Below are 17,003 nucleotides of genomic sequence, written 5' to 3' on the forward strand. Positions count from 1 at the left end.
TCCGCTTATAGTCCCAGAAGTCTACAGACGCTTTATGTAGTATTTAGGAAACTGGTCTCTATCTGGTCTCTATCTCAGAGCATATTTATGAATTATGGGGAAATTAATGCATATTTATGACTATCCTTAATTTAACTCATATTTTTAGTTTAAACTAATTAGCTAAGACTCCTCCTACAGCACAATGTGACCAGTATCAGGAGGGTAAAGGCTACATGAAGCCAGACAAATGTGTTTTCTTGTGATTACCATCATTGTGCTGAATGATGAGGGAGAGGGAGGGCCGTTCTACCTTCTCTGGTAGGTATTTATTATTTTTATTTTTTATAATTTTTATTTTTTCATTATTTATTATTTTCATTTAGATTTTAAAGTTTATAAACATAACACAAATAGGAACACATGTCGAGCAAACATTAAAGAGAGAAAAAGAAACAGAAATAGCATGATATGGCATTAAAAGAAAGAAAAGAGCAGTTATATATAATTAAATAATTAAATAATAAGTCTGTATATTTTCTATATCTGATCCAGTGAAATGTCCCTGATATAGTAAACAAACGGTTGCCAGATTTCATAAAATACTATATTATAAGAACGTCTGATTTTTCTATTTAAGTGCTGTACATTTTTTGTGCAGTTTGCTAGTATTGTTCCCACGCAATTGACTGAACAGAGAAGAAGAATAGAGGGGGGCAAACTCAGAGTATTTGGGATGAAGTTCGGGGCAGCTTCACTGTAAAAGAGAGGCAGAAATAGAAATCAAGAAATGAAAGGAGGAAGATGGGGAGGAGATGGGTGCGAGGTTGTTCGACACACAGCTAGAGAGGAAGTTACAATTTATAAAGGGAGGAGGAAGGGCGTGGATCAATCTCCCAAAACTAAGTTATATACATATCCAGATCCAGAATCCAGCAGCACGTCTGGTCTTCAACCAGCCAAAACGGGCACATGTCACCCCACTGCTCATTGAGCTCCATTGGCTACCAGTTGATGCTCGCACCAAATTCAAAACTCTTACAATCGCCTACAAGGTGATACAGAACAGCTCCTTCCTACTTACACTCACTCCTGAAGGCTTACGCTACCTCCCGGCCGCTGCGCTCCTCCAGTGAACGTCGCCTCGCTTTACCAAACACTCACACAAAGCAATCCAGACTGTTCTCATACAGAGTTCCCCAATGGTGGAACAAACTACCTTCCACTACCAGATCAGGAGAATCTCTCGCTATCTTTAATAAACTCCTGAAGACAGAGCTCTTCAAAGAGCACTTACTCTCCTAACACCGCTAACTAACTACCTTCTACGACCAGATCAGGAGAATCTCTCACTATCTTTAATAAACTCCTGAAGACAGAGCTCTTCAAAGAGCACTTACTCTCCTAACACCTCTAACTAACTACCTTCCACTACCAGATCAGGAGAATCTCTCACTATCTTTAATAAACTCCTGAAGACTGAGCTCTTCAAAGAGCACTTACTCTCCTAACACCTCTAACTAACTACCTTCCACTACCAGATCAGGAGAATCTCTCGCTATCTTTAATAAACTCCTGAAGACAGAGCTCTTCAAAGAGCACTTACTCTCCTAACACCTCTAACTAACTACCTTCTACGACCAGATCAGGAGAATCTCTCACTATCTTTAAGAAACTCCTGAAGACAGAGCTCTTCAAAGAGCACTTACTCTCCTAACACCTCTAACACACTAACTACTTCTAACCTCATTTCCTTCTTCCCCTCCTTCACTCCTCTATCCCTTTATTTCCGTTTGACCTCCTTTAAGCCCTGTCTAAAAATGTTTTACCTTTAACTTCTATTACTTTTGTACTTCACTATTGTAAGGTGCTTCGGACAAAAGCGTCTGCCAAATGTAATGTAATGTAATGTAATGTACATAACTCCACTTTTAGAGCATATTTATTTGTAATATCAGTGTTAGTAAAATAAACCATAAACTGTCATTATGAGCCCAAGCCCGATTTAAACCCAAAATTATTTCAGTAAGTAGAGCTTTTTAAAAACTTTTTTTGGGCTGTTAGAATAAGTGAAATCTGTTGAAAATAATGTTAATTAAGTTGGCTTGGAAAAGCAACCACCTAGCAACACATTAGCAACCACCCTGGATACCATAGCAACACCTTAGCAACCACCTAGCAACACGTTAGCAACCACCTAGCAACATCTTAGCAACCACCCCGGATACCATAGCAACACCTTAGCAACAACCTAGCAACACCCTAGCAACCACCTAGCAACCACCTGGTATATGTTAGCAATTGCCTAGCAACCAGTTAGCAACAGCTTAGCAACCACCTGGAAAACATTAGCAACTGCCTAGCAACAGCTTAGCAACCACTTCAGAAATTATAGCAACCGCCTAGCAACACATTAGCAATCAAAAGTTTAACCAAAAGTTTTACGATTTCAGCATTTAAACAAACGTTTATAGATTTCAGCATTTAAACAAACGTTTATAGATTTCAGCGTTTAACCAAATGTTTTTAGATTTCAGCGTTTAATCAAACGTTTTTAGATTTCAGCGTTTAATCAAACGATTTTAGATTTCAGCGTTTAACCAAACGTTTTTAGATTTCAGCGTTTAACCATATGTTTTTAGATTTCAGTGTTTAACCAAACGTTTATAGATTTCAGCATTTAATCAAACGTTTTTATATTTCAACGTTTAATCAAACGTTTTTAGATTTCAGCGTTTAACCAAATGTTTTTAGATTTCAGCGTTTAACCAAATGTTTTTAGATTTCAGCGTTTTTGGCATTTAGCGTTTAGCCAAAAGTTAACAGCATATCAACGACTCTTCACACTCTTCAGACGGAAAAAGCTTAGCAACCATTTTAACTTTTTAACGTTATTAGTGTTCTTTTCCAAGCCAACTTAAAGTTCGTTCACGAACTTTACCTTTTCTAGTTAACATTGCATCTTTTTGAAGAACAACCACAAACAGAGCTGCAGATGCGAAAGTCAAGTAGAGGAGCTCACGTGATCCCCAGAGCTGCGTGATTATAACATTCTAACTTGTGCAACTTTTGTTTAGAACATAGTTTGATTTGTTACTTTACTATATTGTGATTTTCACACCATAGGTTTATATAAAAAAAATATAGCATTAAAAAACAGAGAATCTAAGCTCTATTTTGGGTGTTTGTCTACTGTGCATAATCTAGCTCCAATTTATCATCAACTGTACAAGTGCAAATAAGATAAAAGGTCTATATTGTCTATATTCTGGCTTCACTACATCCTAGCCAACATGGAGGACACACAGGTGAAACATAGGTTTGGTGGGTTTCAGGTGGGTATGAGCTTTGGGCAGGTTTATTCTGGTAGGTTTGTAACGTGTTATTGGGACTCAACTTACTAAGAATCATATTTGGCACCAATGGAACCCATGGTTTCCAGTTGACCTACCCACAAAGATCTTCGATGCAGTGGTGCTCACTGGGATTAAATATTGCATATGTCAATCAATTATTTCTAATATAGTGTCTCAAAATAATAATATATGTCAATTTGAGCAGTCTTAAAACAATAATATGCTTTTTTGATCATTTAATAATTTCTTATTTAATGAAAATATGTTGTTATGTACGTAAACAGAATCCAGATGCAGAAGCTTTATCTTCACTCATCTCTAAACTTTTTTGTTTCCTCCTTTATGCACGAATCAATGATGCAACAACACAGCTGGAGAGGAAACAACAGAGCAGAAAATGTTCCCGATTACTTATGGTCAGCTGAAATGGGGGAACTGTGTAAAAAAATAAGGCTTTTTAATGCCTGTTTAATTCCTAAATAGTTCATCCAACACGTGCAGATGTTTTTTGAAAATATTCAAAAAGTCAGTATTTTATAATAAAGTCAAATTTATTTTATTCTTCTACATATAAATGGTTCAGAGATCAACCCACAAAAAAGGAAATATGTCGTTAATGTTCCATGATATTATATAAAGTGGCTTTAATCATATACTTTTATAATATTATAATATAATATGTTAACCCATAAGAGACCTAGTTCTGAATATTGACACACAATCTAAAATTTAATATGTTAAATTAATTGAACTTTTAATTGAATTAATTGAACTTTTAAATACAGATGTAACATAAATGGTACAGCAGATATTTCAAAATTTGTATTTTAACATTTATTTCTAGAAATAATATCAGAACTAGTTATATAAAAGATCAAACATGTCAATCAATATATTTAAATTGTCACAGTCTAATCCTGTTTTTGCATCTTTCTGGTCTGTCCCTGTGTTTATTTACCCTCTGCACATGCCCTTTGTCTATCCTGTGACACAAACATACGTTGCCATGGGCTTTTTTGTGGTTAAACAAAAAAAATTAAATTGCATTTAATACAGTAGTTGCACAAGTAACTGACTGAATCACTCTCAACACAATCCACTCGTCTCTTCCATTTCAAACCCAATCACTTCACTTCTTCTTTTTTGCAGATTTTTATAAAGGAGGTGGTCAACAACGCGGACGACGTCCAGGCGGATGAAGTTACGAACCCAGAGCCTCTGAACCAGAGGACGCTTGAGCAGACTGGAGCCAGCCAGCACGGCCTGCTGCTCGTCTCCACCCACAGCGAGACGGAGGTCCTGCCCACGGTTCCTGAAGCTCCAATCAAACCCAGCAGGAACGGGAACACCGGCGACGCCCCCAGAGTCACCAAAGCGTTCGAGACTCAGGTCTCCCCCAGCGGCAAAACCCAGTCCTCCGTTAAATCCTTCAACAAGCGCAAATTCTCCCAACAGAAAGAGAAGAAAGCGACTCAGATGCTCGCTATCGTCCTCGGTAAGGACAAACCATCATATATACAATCATATATAATCATATTTACAATCATATATAATCATATTTACAATCATATATAATCATATGCAAATGTTTGAGCACATTTTTTCGTATTAATCAAAGTTTGTTTAAGATTTTCTTAGTAAAATTGAAGTTGTTCTACAGCTCTGGTAAAAAAAATAAACAATGAGTTTCTTTGATTTGAATTGAAAACCTCTGTAAATTCATGGTCCAAGAAATGTTCCTCAGCAGTGCCACGAAATGTACCTCAGTAGTGCTTTTCTAACTAGAAATGTACCTCAGCAGTGCTGTTCTAACTAAAAATGTTCCTCAGCAGTGCTGTTCTAACTAGAAATGTACCTTAGTGGTGTTATTCTAACTAGAATTTTACCTCAGTAGTGTTATTCTAACTAGAAATGTGCCTCAATAGGGATATTCTAAACAGAAATGTACCTCAGTAATGCTGTTCTAAATAGAAATGTACCTCAGCAGTGCTGTTCTAACTAAAAATGTTCCTCAGCAGTGTTGTTCTAACTAGAAATGTACCTTAGTGGTGTTATTCTAAATAGAAATGTACCTCAATAGTGCTGTTCTAACTAGAAATGTACCTCAGTAGTGTTATTCTAAATAGAAATGTACCTCAATAGTGCTATTCTAACTAGAAATGTACGTCAGTAGTGCTATTCTAACTACAAATGTACCTCAGCAGAACTATTTTAACCAGACACATTCCTCATCAGTGCTGTTCTAAACAGAAACGTTCCTCAGCAGTGACGTTCTAAGTAGAAATTTACCTCAGTAGTGTTATTCTATCTAGATATGTTCCTCAGTATTGATATTGTAATCAAAAATGTACCTCAGTAGTGCTGTTCTAACTAGAAATGCACCTCATTAGTGCTTTTCTAACCAGAAATGTACATCAGTAGTGGTGTTCTAACTAGAAACGTTCCTCAATGTTGGTAATCTGTCTAGATATGTACCTCAGTAGTGTTATTCTAAACAGAAATGTACCTCAGTAGTGCTGTTCTAAATAGAAATGTACCTCAGTAGTGCTTTTCTAACCAGAAATGTACCTCTGTAGAACTATTTTACCCAGGCACATTCCTCAACAGTGCTGTTCTAACCAGAAACGTTCCTCAGCATTGATGTTCTAACTAGAAATTTACCTCAGTAGTGTTATTCTATCTAGATATGTTCCTCAGTATTGGTATTGTAATCAAAAATGTACCTCAGTAGTGCTGTTCTAACTAGAAATGTACCTCAGCAGTGCTGTTCTAACTAAAAATGTTCCTCAGCAGTGCTGGTCCAACTAGAAAAGTACCTTAGTGGTGTTATTCTAACTAGAATTTTACCTCAGTAGTGTTATTCTAACTAGAAATTTGCCTCAATAGTCCTTTTCTAACCAGAAATGTACATCAGTAGTGGTGTTCTAACTAGAAATGTACCTCAGTAGTGTTATTCTAACTAGAAATGTGCCTCAATAGTGATATTCTAAACAGAAATGTACCTCAGTAATGCTGTTGTAAATATAAATGTACCTCAGTAGTGCTATTCTAACTAGAAATGTACCTCAGCAGAACTATTTTAACCAGACACATTTCTCAACAGGGCTGTTCTAACCAGAAACGTTCCTCAGCAGTGACGTTCTAACTAGAAATTTACCTCAGTAGTGTTATTCTGTCTAGATATGTTCCTCAGTATTGATATTGTAATCAAAAATGTACCTCGGTAGTGCTGTTCTAACTAGAAATGCATCTTATTAATGCTTTTCTATCCAGAAATGTTTGTCAGTAGTGGTGTTCTAACCAGTAACGTTCCTCAGCAGTGCTAAGAAATGTACCTCAGTAGTGCTTTCCTAACTAGAAATGTTCCTCAGCAGTGCTGTTCTAACTAGAAATGTACCTTAGTGGTGCTATTCTAAGTAGAAATGAACCTTAGTGGTGTTATTCTAACTAGAAATTTACCTCAGTAGTGTTATTCTAACTAGAAATGTGCCTCAATAGTGATATTCTAAACAGAAATGTACCTCAGTAATGCTGTTCTAAATAGAAATGTACCTCAGCAGTGCTATTCTAACTAGAAATGTACCTCAGCAGAACTATTTTAACCAGACACATTCCTCAACAGTGCTGTTCTAAACAGAAACGTTCTTCAGCAGTGATGCTCTAACTAGAAATTTACCTCAGTAGTGTTATTCTATCTAGATATGTTCCTCAGTATTGGTATTGTAATCAAAAATGTACCTCAGTAGTGCTGTTCAAACTAGAAATGCACCTCATTAGTCCTTTTCTAACCAGAAATGTATGTCAGTAGTGGTGTTCTAACTAGAAATGTGCCTCAATAGTGATATTCTAAACAGAAATGTACCTCAGTAGTGTTGTTGTAAATATAAATGTACCTCAGTAGTGCTATTCTAACTAGTAATGTACCTCAGCAGAACTATTTTAACCAGACACATTTCTCAACAGGGCTGTTCTAACCAGAAACGTTCCTCAGCAGTGACGTTCTAACTAGAAATTTACCTCAGTAGTGTTATTCTGTCTAGATATGTTCCTCAGTATTGATATTGTAATCAAAAATGTACCTCGGTAGTGCTGTTCTAACTAGAAATGCATCTTATTAATGCTTTTCTATCCAGAAATGTTTGTCAGTAGTGGTGTTCTAACCAGTAACGTTCCTCAGCAGTGCTAAGAAATGTACCTCAGTAGTGCTTTCCTAACTAGAAATGTTCCTCAGCAGTGCTGTTCTAACTAGAAATGTACCTTAGTGGTGCTATTCTAAGTAGAAATGAACCTTAGTGGTGTTATTCTAACTAGAAATTTACCTCAGTAGTGTTATTCTAACTAGAAATGTGCCTCAATAGTGATATTCTAAACAGAAATGTACCTCAGTAATGCTGTTCTAAATAGAAATGTACCTCAGCAGTGCTATTCTAACTAGAAATGTACCTCAGCAGAACTATTTTAACCAGACACATTCCTCAACAGTGCTGTTCTAAACAGAAACGTTCTTCAGCAGTGATGCTCTAACTAGAAATTTACCTCAGTAGTGTTATTCTATCTAGATATGTTCCTCAGTATTGGTATTGTAATCAAAAATGTACCTCAGTAGTGCTGTTCAAACTAGAAATGCACCTCATTAGTCCTTTTCTAACCAGAAATGTATGTCAGTAGTGGTGTTCTAACTAGAAATGTGCCTCAATAGTGATATTCTAAACAGAAATGTACCTCAGTAGTGTTGTTGTAAATATAAATGTACCTCAGTAGTGCTATTCTAACTAGTAATGTACCTCAGCAGAACTATTTTAACCAGACACATTCCTCAACAGGGCTGTTCTAACCAGAAACGTTCTTCAGCAGTGACGTTCTAACTAGAAATTTACCTCAGTAGTGTTATTCTGTCTAGATATGTTCCTCAGTATTGATATTGTAATCAAAAATGTACCTCAGTAGTGCTGTTCTAACTAGAAATGCACCTCATTCGTGCTTTTCTAACCAGAAATGTACATCAGTAGTGGTGTTCTAACTAGAAACGTTCCTCAGTATTGATATTCTAACTAGAAATCTACCTCAGTAGTGCTATTCCGACCATGTATTTACCACAGCAGTGCTAAAGGCAGAATTATCGTCAGTATTTTGGTAAACAAACAAAGGCTAAATCCAAGTTACAACTGTTAACAATAATCTTTCGTTTAAACACTGAAAGTGCAATTGTTTTTAGCATTTTCAGTTAAATAATTTTGGTTACCAATTATTGGTTGCATCCTTAAATAAGATAACTCAGGTTCTCTCCCCTGTTTTGTCTCTTTAAGGTGTCTTCATCATTTGCTGGCTGCCGTTCTTCATCACGCACATAGTGAACACTTACTACAACGTCCCAGCAGAACTCTACACAGCCTTCACCTGGCTGGGTTACGTCAACAGCGCTGTGAACCCCATCATTTACACCACCTTCAACATCGAGTTCCGCAAAGCTTTCATTAAGATCCTGCACTGCTGAGAGGAGCCCGGGAAAAGCTCTTCTCTGAGGGACTCTACGTTAGAGACGCTGGACCAAAGCTGTGTGGAGCACAGAAAGAGAGCGAGACGAATGTACATAAAGCGATGTATGTATTATAAACCTAATCATTAAGTCATAATGGGCAACAAATAAGACACACATACAGGGGTTGGACAATGAAACTGAAACACCTGTCATCATTTTAGTGTGGGATTTTAGGTTTCATGCCTAAATTGGAGCAGCCTGGTGTTCAATCTTCATTAATTGCACATTGCACCAGTAAGAGCAGAGTGTGAAGGTTCAATTAGCAGAGTAAGAGCACAGTTCTGCTCTAAATATTGCAATGCACACAACATTATGGGAGACATACCAGAGTTCAAAAGAGGACAAATTGTTGGTCCACGTCTTGCTGGAGCATCTGTGACCAAGACAGCAAGTCTTTGTGATGCATCAAGAGCCACGGTATCCAGGGTAATGTCAGCATACCACCAAGAAGAACCAACCACATCCAACAGGATTAACTGTGGACACTGTAAGAGGAAGTTGTCTGAAAGGGATGTTCGGGTGATAACCCGGATTGTATCCATAAAAAAACATAAAACCACGGCTGATCAAATCACGCAGAATTCAATGTGCACCTCAACTCTCCTGTTTCCACCAGAACTGTCCGTCACCACAATCAATTATTGTGCTCTAAAACCAGGTGTTTCAGTTTCATTCTCCAACACCTGTATATCACAGCCAAGCAATGAATCCATGCTGTGTTTTACTTTTTTAAGGCAGTATCTGTGAAACGGGAATTCCACTGATTTCTCACAATTAACGCATTATCAATAGGATGCAAACAAAATATGAAATGTGCCATTCCAGAGAATTGTGTTACAGAATATTTTATTTACTATATACTATTAGGCTTTGTACGGTCATGAAAAACATGAAAATCTGGTCTAGAAATCTTTGTGTTTCAGTTTATCGATGGAGAAAATCTATTTTGAGCTACAAATATATCAACTCAGAGCTAATACAGTAATTTAGCCCTAAGAAATAGAGCCCTCAGGATCTGACACACTTTTTATTATAAAAGATTGTCAGATTAATTTAAGCCTACTTTGATCAATTTCGATTCTAGTTTAATAAGGTCATATATATGGTCATGAAAACTGGCCTTGAAGGCATGGAAAAATCATGAAAAAAACATGGACATTTATTGGTTAAAAAATGTCTGAACCCTGTACTATGTACTATATATGGTCTAAGCTACTATATACAGTACTATTTACTCTTAAAAACCACTAAGATTCCCTCATATATGTATTTTCACATTATTTTTTCTTATAAAGTTGTTTTTGTCAAAATGATTTTATTTAAAAACTACTATACCTTTTATAATTTAACCCTCCTGTTACATGAAAATTCATTTATCCTTGGGGTAAATTTGACTCCAGCTATTTAAACCTCTGGAACATTATTAATAATTAAAATAATTAATATTAATAATTAAAATTGTTAAGTTTTTCACATGCTATATTTTTTTGTTGATTACAAACCCTTTAAAAATATTTAAGTAGATGTTATGTTCAGTTGAGAGTTCACAATTACCAGGCTGAGGTGACTCAAATCTGTTTTTTTTGCTCAATGTGGCTCAGATCTGATTTTTTTTTTTTCATGGCTGTGTGAACATGTCAAATCCGATTTTTCCAAATCAGATTTTAGTCACTTTCATATGCGCTCATACATTCAAAGTAATAAAACTGGATCATTTGTTCTAAATTTATTTAAAAAACTTCTTTACTTTACTACTGTTACGTTAAACTGTCTAAAGTTGTTGATGTTACATGCTTGAAGATGTGATACAGCTCTGGAAAAAAAATAAGAGAGCACTTAGAAATGATGAGTTTCTCTGATTTTACCAAATTGAAAACCTCTGGAATATAATCAAGAGGAAGATGGATGATCACAAGCCATCAAACCACCAAACTGAACAGCTTGAATTTTTACACCAGGAGTAAAGCAGCATAAAGTTATCCAAAAGCAGTGTGTAAGACTGGTGGAGGAGGAGAACATGATGCCAAGATGCATAAAAACTGTGATTAAAAAACACCAAGGTTATTCTATCAAATATTGATTTCTCAACTCTTAAAACTTTATGAATATAAACTTGTTTTTTTTTTTTGCATTATTTGAGGTCTGAAAGCTCTGCATCTTTTTTGTTATTTGAGCCATTTCTCATTTTTGTTATTTTCTGTAAATAAATGCTCTAAATGAGAATATTTTTATTTGGAATTTGGGAGAAATGTTGTCTGTAGTTTATAGAATAAAACAACAATGTTCATTTTACTCAAATTTAAACCTATAAATAGCAAAATCAGAGAAACTGATTCAGAAACTGAAGTGCTCTCTTCATTTTTTTCCAGAGCTGTTTATGGTAAATTCAGTAGAGGGACAGCAGAAGGTGTGGCCAGTGGCCCATTTAATGAGGGTTAAAATCACTGTTCCATTTTACAAACTCCTACAAACCAAACTGCAGGAAAATGCAGATTCAAGAGGATCTGTTTCCATCTACATTATTATCATGTCTTTATTTTTTTGTGATTTTGATTTTTTAGCTATATATTTTATAGAGATTTTGCACTGAATAGATGGATAGAAAGTAATACCATGTAATATCATGCCTGTATATTTTGTTACCAACTTTTAGAGCTTTTTTATTCCCATTATGAAAAATGTTAAGTCTGTAGTTTTGTCTGGATTGGCCATTTTTTGTAAAAAACTAAATCAGTGGAATTCTCTCTCCTCTTTTAATAAAGATAAATGAATGGATGATAGCTAAACTCGACAGTATTGCTAATTTATTTTTTTATTTTTACTCAAGCAATCAGATGAAAGTAAAGTAAATTTCGATCATAATGCAGTTTTCATGCCGGTGTTAACATACAGCAGTGTAATGCTTAATAAGAATGAATGTTTTATTTTTTAAGCTGCAAAACAAATGTGCTGAAGCTTAAAAAAATGCAGATTATTATTTATATACACTCACCCGCCACTTTACTAGATACAGCTGTCCAACTGTTTGTTAAAGCAAATGTTGAATCAGCCAATCACATGGCAGCAACTCAATGCATTTAGGCATGTAGAAGATCTGCTGCAGTTCAAACCGAGCATCAGAGAGAGACGTGACTCTTGACCAAAGACTTGAGACTTGACTCAGACTCGTGACTAAAGACTTAAGACTTAACTCAGACTTGTGATCAAAGACTTGAGACTTGACTCAGACTCGTGACTAAAGACTTAAGACTTAACTCAGACTTGTGATCAAAGACTTGAGACTTGACTCTGACTCGTGACCAAAGACTTGAGACTTGACTCGGACTCGTGACCAAAGACTTGAGACTTGACTCGGACTCGTGACCAAAGACTTGAAACTTGACTGGGACTCGTGATCAAAGACTTGAGACTTGACTCAGACTCATGACCAAAGACTTGAGACTTGACTCGGGCTCGTGACCAAAGACTTGTGACTTGACCCAGACTTGTGATCAAAGACTTGAGACTTGACTCAGACTCATGACTAAAGACTTGAGACTTGACTCGGACTCATGACCAAAGACTTGAGACTTGACCCAGACTTGTGACCAAAGACTTGAGACTTGACTCAGACTCGTGACTAAAGACTTGAGACTTGACTCAGACTCATGACCAAAGACTTGAGACTTGACTCTGGCTCGTGACCAAAGACTTGTGACTTGACTCGGGCTCGTGACCAAAGACTTGTGACTTGACCCAGACTTGTGATCAAAGACTTGAGACTTGACTCAGGCTCATGACCAAAGACTTGAGACTTGACTCGGGCTCGTGACCAAAGACTTGTGACTTGACCCAGACTTGTGATCAAAGACTTGAGACTTGACTCAGACTCATGACTAAAGACTTGAGACTTGACTCGGACTCATGACCAAAGACTTGAGACTTGACTCGGACTCGTGACCAAAGACTTGAAACTTGACTGGGACTCGTGATCAAAGACTTGAGACTTGACTCAGACTTGTGATCAAAGACTTGAGACTTGACTCAGACTCGTGACTAAAGACTTAACTCAGACTTGTGATCAAAGACTTGAGACTTGACTCTGACTCGTGACCAAAGACTTGAGACTTGACTCAGACTCGTGACTAAAGACTTAAGACTTAACTCAGACTTGTGATCAAAGACTTGAGACTTGACTCTGACTCGTGACCAAAGACTTGAGACTTGACTCGGACTCGTGACCAAAGACTTGAAACTTGACTCGGACTCGTGACCAAAGACTTGAAACTTGACTCAGATTCGTGGCCAAAGACTTAAGACTTGACTCAGATTCGTGGCCAAAGACTTGAGACTTGACTCGGGCTCGTGACCAAAGACTTGAAACTTGACTGGGACTCGTGACCAAAGACTTGAAACTTGACTGGGACTCATGACCAAAGACTTGAGACTTCACTCAGACTCATGACCAAAGACTTGAGACTTGACTCGGGCTCGTGACCAAAGACTTGTGACTTGACCCAGACTTGTGATCAAAGACTTGAGACTTGACTCAGACTCATGACTAAAGACTTGTGAACATCTCTGCCGTGTCATATCTGAGAATCTCTGAGGAACGTTTCCAGTAGCTTGTTGAATCGATGCCACGAAGGATTAAGGCAGTTCTGAAGGTAAAAGAGCCCAGGTTCAACCTGATACTAGCAAGTACTAGTGTACCTAATAAAGTGGCCGGTGAGTGTATGTCCCTGTTTGGTTGCATTGTTCAAATCAAAATCTAATTACAGGAATCCTCCACACACAATCGTTTTAATGAAGTGAACGGCAGCACTGTTTAAAAGCAATAGTGTGAATTCCAGCAAACTGCTGATTGTCATATCTGTAGTACAGCTGATCATTCTGTCTCGAGCATCACGGTGGAGATTAAGGTGTTTAATGCTTGGAAGAAGCCAAGAGAAGTGATGTAAAGACCACTGGAGCTTTTCATCAACCGAGTCTGCAAAAAAAAAAAAAACCAGCCACGCAGTTCTAACTTAACATTTGCTTTCTTAAGCTTTTCATGCTTTTTTATTGATTTATTCATTTAGTTTAAATACGGCATCTGTTGAATGTGTTAAGCCTGCTGTGATGACGTAGCGCATGTTATGTTCTCATGAAGCTGTATGTTGCACTTTGACAGAAGCTGATCAAATTAATCTGTAAAATCTGTAAAAGATAAATCATGTAATCATGGAATAAATTATATAATATGAAGAAAAAATGACTGCATATCATCATTTGGTTCTATGGTGAACTGTTTGTTCATCACACTAATGCCTGGCCCACACTACAGGATTAAATGTTTGTTACAGGGTTTAATCTTTGTTACCATATTGTTTGCACTATAGAGAGCACCGGATTATAAGGCACATTATGTAACACTAGTAAGGAACAGGAGTGTCATCATGTTTTTCTTCTAATTCAGCAGAGTAGATGTAAAGCTAAGCTACATAAACAAAACTATAAGTTAAGCGAGTGCTGGATGTTAATCTACACAGATTTCTCTCCTGAAAACTGTTTATTTGGGTGAGTAAAGCGCTTCTGTTTATTTACAGTAAACTTAGATTTACAGATTTCTGCTAATTCTGCTACTGGATTCTGCAGCATTAGCATTAGTGGCTAACCGTTAGCGCTATGCCACCCAACAGAACTACATGGAGAAATCCTGAGTGTTTTGGTAAGCAAGGACGATATTAGCTAGCAGTTCGTCCCACGTAGCTTGTTTTAACACAGTAAATGCACTCCTTGAAATGGCGAAAGAGCTGGCGCTTGGGGCGGTTAGTGGCTAATGCTAATGCTATGTTGCTCCAGCAAGGCTAGCCAGGGTTAGCAGTAGCCAACAGGCCGATAATGCTCACCTCAGCTAGCGCTGACTGGTAAATTTCATACATAAGATGATTTTTAGATAAATTAAGGTATTTTAAGTGCACCTTATAGTGCGAAAAGTACGGTAATCATCAATCCCCTCACACTACACTACACTATCTGCCATAAATAAAACACCAAACACTTCAACATTATACAGCCAGCCAACAGCATTGATCCTCAAAACCTCACAGGAGTACTTTGTGCTCATAAAAAGCCAGCAGTGGGGCCGCTGCCACTATGATCGGGGGATCACTGGTCCAAATCCCAGTCATGCAGTTTGCCATCAGCTGCCAGAGCCCTGAGAGAGCACAATTGGCCATGCTCTCTCTGGGTGGGTACAGTAGATGGCACTCTTCTCTTTCCCCTCATCACTCCTAGGGTGATGTGGATCAGCACAAGGCTGCGTCTGTGAGCTATCATGACCGAGTCGCTGCGCTTTCCTCCAAGCTTTAGCGCTGTGATGCTACTCGGCAATGCTACACCTATTCCTTCATCAATGGTCACAGGACTGCTGTTTGTGGGCTTTTCTCAGTCCAGGAGCAAGAAGAAAAGGTGTTTAAAAACTCCAGCAGCACTGCTGTGTCTGATCCACTCACTGTACTGTGCTAATTCTGTCCTGTGGGGTCCTGACCATATAAGAACAGAGTGAAAGGAGGATAATAAAATATGCAGAGAAACTGAAGTCAGAGGACTACAGTCTGTAATTATAGAACTACAAAGTGCTTCTATATACTCAGGGGAGCTGAGAAAATAGATAACGTGTGCTTGATCGGTGTCCATCCTTTAAACATATGTAAAAGATCAAAGTCAACATTGATTCTCCCACCGGAGAATCTGCTTCCACGTAAATATTAAACATGTTTCATCTTTAAAATTCATGATTGGGGCGGCCCGACTCCCTGTGGGAGCAGAATCGAGGACTAAAGATTGAATTATAGATCGGGCCGGTGCTGGATATTTGCAATATTTGGGTGCCATAAGCACAAATGCTTTGTGGTGAAATTAACAATAATTTATTAAGTCAAAACTAGGCATTTTTCCTAAGTTTGACCTCCTATTTCTCCATAAATCTACAGAAATATAACTTAATACTTTTAACATTAATAGTATGGAAAGGGTTCTTCAATAATTTTGTGGTGTCATTTCATAACAGTTTGATTTACAGGTTTTATAGGACTCCAAAATCTGGTTTATGCAAAAAATTAAGTTTGAATTTCCATTATTTAAAAAATGCTACAGTAAAATCACTTGCAACTTATATCTTGAATACATGATAATAAGGAGTTCAGTCGTGTGATATGTGTCAGGGATAGTGCAGAACGGAGGCAAGGACGCAAATGCAAGTAATTTATTACAAAACAGAACAGAAATAAAACAAAATAAACAAAACATAGAAACAGTAAATACACAGAGAGTAGGAACTTAGGAAAACTATCAACTAAAATTGACGTAAAGACGTAAAAGAACCAACACAGACACTGGGACAAAGCAACTATCTATACACACGGACGAAACAGGAACCTCTGGGGATGGGTAACAAGGGGGCGGAGCTACAGATGTACAAGTGGAGGAACACAGGAGAAGGGCAAAGAGACATGGAGGTAAACACAGGAAAACATGAAGGAAATAACACAGGCATGAAAGGAAAATGACAGGGAACAAGGCAAGGATATGACAATATGATATCCCTTTAAATTTATTGTTTTATAAAACTCCAAACTCTGGTCTATCTCAACCTAACTCAACTCAACTTTATTTATAAAGCACTTTAAAAACAACAGCTGAAACAAAGTGCTCTAAATAGATCATTATAAAACTTAAAACAAACACTAAAACAATTAAGACAAAGATAAAAAATAAATCAGTAAAAAAAAGTGTTTTTTATATTTAATTGGGTTATATCTGTTTGATATTTAAGTTTGTCTTTTAAATATATGTATATGTCACTTTTGTATTGCTTATATCTAACATGTTTTATAATTTTTCTATTTTAAATATGTTATTTTTTATGATTACTGTTATACATCATACTGTTATTATGATGTATTTTCACGAGCCTGATTTTTGGGGCACCCCAAAACAGTGTTGTGCCGAATTCAGCACCCCCGCCAGGAAAAGCACCCCCTCTCGAAAGCGCACACAGGTCGTCTTAGCTTTAACTTTACTTAGAAAATGTAAATACCCAAGATACTGTTCTAAACTACGCTGACTGTTAAGAAATAAGGAAAAAGAAACATGTCACCTTCAGC

The 17,003-nt window shown here is 37.1% G+C and overlaps 1 protein-coding gene across 2 annotated transcripts in view; it reads left to right on the forward strand.

Annotated features, from left to right (window-relative positions):
* drd2a (dopamine receptor D2a) overlaps positions 1–17,003 on the forward strand; it is a 114,911-nt gene that overhangs the window by 55,227 nt on the left and 42,681 nt on the right. The window contains exons 7-8 of one of the 2 annotated variants that reach the window (XR_007425335.1): positions 4,485–4,830; positions 8,642–9,127. Coding sequence is in view for 1 of the 2 variants with exons in the window: in XM_022675103.2 (XP_022530824.2) it covers positions 4,485–4,830; positions 8,642–8,829 (534 nt within the window). In the remaining variant the exon portion in view is untranslated. Of the gene's footprint in view, positions 1–4,484; positions 4,831–8,641; positions 14,075–17,003 lie in introns of those variants that run through there. The other variant, XM_022675103.2, reaches the window with a different exon arrangement.

Source organism: Astyanax mexicanus, chromosome 18, assembly GCF_023375975.1.
Source record: "Astyanax mexicanus isolate ESR-SI-001 chromosome 18, AstMex3_surface, whole genome shotgun sequence".
Taxonomy (NCBI): domain Eukaryota; kingdom Metazoa; phylum Chordata; class Actinopteri; order Characiformes; family Acestrorhamphidae; genus Astyanax; species Astyanax mexicanus.